The 6000-nt window shown below is 38.7% G+C and overlaps 1 protein-coding gene across 9 annotated transcripts in view; it reads left to right on the forward strand.

Annotated features, from left to right (window-relative positions):
- The window catches only part of MYO1B (myosin IB), a 190144-nt gene extending 185442 nt beyond the window's left edge, over positions 1 to 4702 (forward strand). For all 9 annotated transcript variants that reach the window (XM_019838395.3, XM_019838392.3, XM_045034161.1 and 6 more), the window contains one exon: positions 3388 to 4702. In XM_019838395.3, coding sequence (XP_019693954.1) covers positions 3388 to 3511 — 124 coding nt within the window. In that variant the 3' untranslated portion in view covers positions 3512 to 4702. The remainder of the gene's footprint in view (positions 1 to 3387) is intronic.
- The last annotated feature ends 1298 nt before the right edge of the window (positions 4703 to 6000 follow it).

Consider the following 6000-nt stretch of genomic DNA (forward strand, 5'->3'; position numbering starts at 1 on the left):
CTGCCCAGGCTTCAGGGAGCCACATGGCAGAGCAACGGTCAATGTAGCCTGTTTCACAACCTCTAGAGCTCTTAGGCAAGGATCATATACCTCCTTGGAGCGCATTTTAAATTTTAAAAAAATTTTACAAAGTCATGGGCAGGGGTGCCCATGATGTATTTTTTTTTGCAGTCCTAAGTGGCTTTAATCCATTTCACTGCCAGCTCTACAGATTAGTAATTTTTTTTTAAGTTTATTTATTTTGAGAGAGAAAGCACACACACAAGTGCAGGAGAGGGAGAGAGAGAGAGAGAGAGAGAGAGAGTCCTAAACAGGCTCCGCACCGTCATTACAGAGCCTGATGCAGGGCTTGAACTCATGAACCGTGAAATCATGACCTGAGCCGAAATCAAGAGTTGGACGCTCAACCGACTGAGCCACCCAGGCGCCCCTCGGCAGATTAGTATTATATCCAGTGTGCAGTTCAATGACCGAAACCTTCCTCAGTGTGTCCTTTTCAGAAGCAGAAGTAATATTTTAATACACCTAGTCTCCCTAGGCATTATGGATAAACTGGCTGTCAGTTTACAAGAGGAGAGTCAGAGTCCTATTTACTCCTTAGAGCAGTTTTAACCTGCTTTGTAATTCCCAGTTCTTATTCCCAAACGGTTCAGTCCATAAATAGATTGCATTTTAAGGACCTTAAATAAAATGTGTAATATTTCTAAACAGTTTCTAAAAACGAAGTCCTAAAAGTATTGAAAAAACCAAAGTGAATTTGTTCTGTTAAACATTTTAAATATGTGTGTGTGTATGTACATGGGTACACGCACATAATATACAAATGTGTAAATCATTCAACATATGCAGTTGTTTGTCTGAATATTTTAAATCAGAACAAATCATCTAAATTCTTTTTGCTGTGACGTTCGAACTGGTATTGATGCTGTGAAAGAATGCATTCAACATTATTGTTTGCTGGAGGGTGATTCTCTGATTACCATGCCCTCACTGTGGGCCATGCTCTAGTTTTCTCTTTTATGAAGTGGAGAGGAATAATATTACTTGCCTACGGGGCACCTGGGTGACTCAGTCGGTTAAGCGTCTGACTTCAGCTCAAGTCATGATCTCACAGTTCATGAGTTCGAGCCCCGCGTCGGGCTCTGTGCTGACAGAGCCTGCTTCAGACTCTGTGTCTCCCTCTCTCTCTGCCCCTTCCCCAGTCGTGCGTGTCTATCTCTCTCAAAAGTAAATAAGCATTAGGGGCGCCTGGGTGGCTCAGTTGGTTGAGCGTCCGACTTTGGCTCAGGTCACGATCTCGCGGTCCGTGGGTTCGAGCCCCGCGTCGGGCTCTGGGCTGATGGCTCAGAGCCTGGAGCCTGCTTCCGATTCTGTGTCTCCCTCTCTCTCTGCCCCTCCCCCGTTCATGCTCTGTCTCTCTCTGTCTCAAAAATAAATAAACTTAAAAAAAATTTTTTTTTAAAAGTAAATAAGCAGTAAAAAAATTAATAATATTACTTGCCTCATAGGATTATTTTAAAGTTGAGTTAATATATGTAACTTACTAAGAAAAGTATGGTGCATGATGAACATTCAATAAATCTTGCAATCATGCATTGTGAACATGAAGACAGCCAATGCTAAAGTTATTGGGGAAGAGAACTCCCTATACTTTCATTACACTCTAAGTGGTCTTTGAAAATTAAAATGTCAAAATATTTGATTTTTTAAATGTGTGTATTGGCATTAAATTCGAAAGGTGCTTTCTTTCTTTGAGGCACGTAGATACAAGTATATATGCTGGAGAGATGCAATTTTGGAGCCATAATTCTTTTTGTCAGTACTTTCAAGGTAAAAAGAAATAGACCATTCCAAAGCAGGGAAGTACTATCCTGTTAAAACAATTGATAAATCAGGAGCGTATGTGTCACATTTCACTCCTGTAGACAATGTTTGCAAAACACGGACGGGTTCTGTAGACCTTGACGCTGAGACTAATGTGCATGGAACAGAGCTGTTTTGACGTTTGCCGTTGTCGTGGATCCAGTGAGCATGTGATCTGTCACACGGTTGTTAGAGTGACTCAGCTATATGCCAGCAACTCAGAAAACTGTTCCCTGAGAAACCTATTGCAAATATGGCAACGTTGTACTGACTCTTACGCTGGAGTGACGAGCACTGGCTTTGAGATGGGAAAGCCCGGGTTCTGGTCCAGTCATGCTGCTCTCCTTCCTCCACAGGGATGCCATCCTTGAGGGCAGGGACCTCATTTTGTATGGCCAGGTGTCCCTTGCAGCCCTGAGCCCAGCAGGAATACAGTATGTTTGTGGTAGGAAGGTGTGACGAATCATCCTGGGGACGAGCACTTGACCCCTAACAGTCTATGAAGGGACAGATTGGAACTAGAATACGGTTTCACATGTTGTACCACATGTACTACTACTGTAGAATAAGAAGTGTCTTTGGGTGTGCACTGACAGAGTGTGTAAGTGTTTTGATTATATGTATATGCTATATATGTATATAGTATATATGTAGTTTGTATTAGTAATATATAGTGTATATATATATATATACTATATATATACTATTATATACATACTATATATACTCTACTATATGTAGTATATTATATATATATTTTAATGGACATTAAAAATATAAATGGAATATCAAACTTGCAATTTTATTATTATTCCATAGGTCACAGCTATTTTGAAATCTACTTACTTAGGGTTAGAAACAACTGTTAGCATAGTGTGTGGATATGACAAAAATTGTTGAGGAAATAATGTCAGTAACCAGTGTTTGCAAATCATAGTCTGGAGTGTCTCTAGACCTCTTTAATGATATTTTTTCATTTAATTTTCTCAATCTGTTGGTAATTCAATAGGAACCTCCCCCACCCCCTGCCAGTTTATGGTCTTACTATGCAAAAATGGAGAAAAATGGGAAAAGAGCAGGTTGGTCTTCATTTGAAACATGGAAGTAATTCTTCTTAGCCCTTCTTACCTTACTGGAGTGTGATGAGTTAATGAACTTCACTTTCCTTAGGGGCTAAGTGATGGCTGTGGCAAGTGCTGATGGAAAGAGGCAATACTTGTCAAGGTCAATATCCATTAGGAAACAAAAGCTAGTTGGGGGCACCTGCGTGGCTCAGCCGGTTAAGCATCTGACTTGATTTTGGCTCAGGTCATGAGCTCAAGGTTCGTGGGATCGAGCCCCACATCAAACTCTGCGCTGACAGCTTGTATTCTGTCTCCGCCCCTCCCTACCCCTCTCTTTCTCTCTTTCAAAATACATAAATAAACTTAAAAAAAAAAAGAAACAAACAAAAGCTAGTGTTAGTGTCATCATCAGCTGTTGTGTGTATACTTTTCTTTAATCTGCCCTATTCTTTTCTTCCAGGTTCCTGGTTCAGTTCAGACAGGATAAAGTATGTGTGAAGTTTATTCAGGGCAACCAGAAAAATGGGAGCGTCCCAACGTGCAAACGAAAAAACAACCGTCTCCTTGAAGTTGCTGTTCCTTAACTGGCTCCTCCTCTCTGCTTTCACGGACTTGTTTCCCTGTAATAGTGCAATTTTGTTTTGTTTCGTTTCGTTTCGTTTGGGGTTCATTGTATGTTTGGGAATTGCCAAAGGCTAATACTGTTAAGAGTCCCTTGGCAAAATAAAAATATTCGACTAATCAATTTTTAGTATGGGAATAGTTTTAACCCTTAAAATACACAGCGTGTCCTGGCCTGTTGTAACATGTCACACGTGTTTTCTGTTTAGTCATTGTGTTAGATCTGTGTACCTTAAATCAGCATATTACTCATGAATCAATAATTACGTATAGGAAATGGTCCCAGAAGATAGTGCATTCATTCATCAGATATTTATTGCGTGCCTGCTCTTTGCAAGGCGCTGTGCTGGATGCAATGAAAACTTATTGGGAACCCTTTTTTGTTTTTCAGGCCATGGCAGGCTGGCTGCTTTGTGCTAACTTTACTAGGGCTGAGAGAGGTTGAGATGTTGAAACCAAAACAGTAACTGTTGCTGACGAACAGCATTGTTCTGAATCCTGTAGTGTGATCTTTAACAAATATACTTCAAGAAGGGCTGGTCCTAGAAAGTAGAAATATATGACTGGGTAAAAAAATGCCTCTCCACGTAGTTTCTATTTGAAAAGAGAAAAACTGACATTTGAACAGGACTTTTAACGTGTTCGGATCTTGTCATTGCTTTTAACACTAAACAACAGAGTCATTCTTCTTTCAGAAAAAGTGCAGAAGCAGTCCAAATAAGTCTACAAATAAGATTGTATTTTCCTGTTTCTGGTAAGCAGCATCTATGATCCTATATAGGCTCATATTTGCAGAGTGTTTTCACCCAAGTTTGAGGAAATCCTTTAAACAGATTATACAGGAAAGAGCTGAAAAGCCTTTCAGATAGTGGCAAGCATTCTGTACAACGTGCAATAAACATCCAAGATCTTTTTTGAAAGTTTTATTTATAATATACATTTTGTATGCGAGGTGATTGGTACAGGGTGCATATTTTAGTCAAGGGTCAAAATTGTGTTAATTTGCAGGACTTTTTTTTTTTTTTTCAAATTTACAATAAGGATTCATTTTGGAAACTACATTTTAAACTTTGGAATCAAATTGTTTCTTATTTGGGAGGATAATGTATATACATTGGTATGTTAAATAATAAAACTGTTCTAATTTGGTGCCATTTCCTGAATCACAACTGTATTTTTGTATCTCGGGCTCTTTTTTCATGTTGTATGTCAATGTAATATCACATAGAAAGGCTTTACAATTCAAACAGTGTATGTTTTCTGTGTAATTGAATTTCACTTAGCCTTTTATAAACCAGAAACATTCATTGAAAGTATTTGGGTGGGGGAGGACTTTCTTTTTAATTTTTGTACTTAAAATGATTGCTCCCATAAAGAAATTCTCAGAAGCCTTTATGTTTATTGGTGCAGGTAGAGGATATCATTATTTTCTCTTAGTCTTCTCCAGCATGTACCTAAAAGTGGTAGATTCTGAAATAGTTCCTGAAATAAGTGAGTAGAAATTTGGAACTAGAGGGGTGCTTGGGTGGTTCGGTTGGTTAGGCGTCCGACTTCAGCTCAAGTCATGATCTTTCAGTTCATGGGTTCAAGCCCCGCTTCAGGCTCTGTGCTGACAGCTCAGAGCCTGGAGCCTGCTTCAGATTCTGTGTCTCCCTCCCTCTCTGTCCCTCCCCAACTTGAGCTCTGTCTCTGTCTCTCTCAAAAATAAATAAACATTTAAAAAAATTTTTTTAAATAAAAATTGGAACTAGAGAGGGTTGTTTAAAAAATGTTTAAAAAATATGTAATACATTCATATTGTTCAACATACAAATAAATGTAAGCAGATATACAATGCAAATTCTCCATTCTGTCACTCAGCCATGTGCTCAGTTACCATCCCCCCCCCAAGTTAACCATTGTTTTTACTTGCTTTTGCCCTGCTTTATGCATATGCTTCCAAAACAAAATAAAAATACAGATTTTTACCTCTTGCTTTAGTAGACAAAAGCTAATATGCTAGATAGACTTTGTTCTTTACTCTGCCTTTTTTGCTCAGTATTCTTTTTTACTGTGGTACCATTTTCCATTGTATGGATGCATTTCTCCAGTCCCCTCCAGATCATTGTTGGGTTGTTTTCCTGAATGGAAATTTAAGTCTGGGATGGAGAGGGCGAATATTCCATGGGTCTTACTTGTTAACTTTTCCCAAATAACTTATCTGCAGATTGTTCATTATGAAGATTAGCAATAATAGCAGTTAGCAATAATATGTTTTCCAAAGAAGCCATTTGATCTCAAACTTTGTTGTAGGTGTTCTGCAAGGATTTAAAAATATCTCTACAAGGTAGTTTTAAATGAGAGTGTTTTTGCATACACATCCATCAGTTCTAGTCTTGTCATCGCAATACTAAGTTTTGGTCATGAAATTCATTCTAGGTGGGTTGTGACTTGACTTGGAGAAGTTTTTCTG

The sequence above is a fragment of the Felis catus genome, chromosome C1, assembly GCF_018350175.1.
Source record: "Felis catus isolate Fca126 chromosome C1, F.catus_Fca126_mat1.0, whole genome shotgun sequence".
NCBI classification, from domain to species: Eukaryota; Metazoa; Chordata; class Mammalia; order Carnivora; family Felidae; genus Felis; species Felis catus.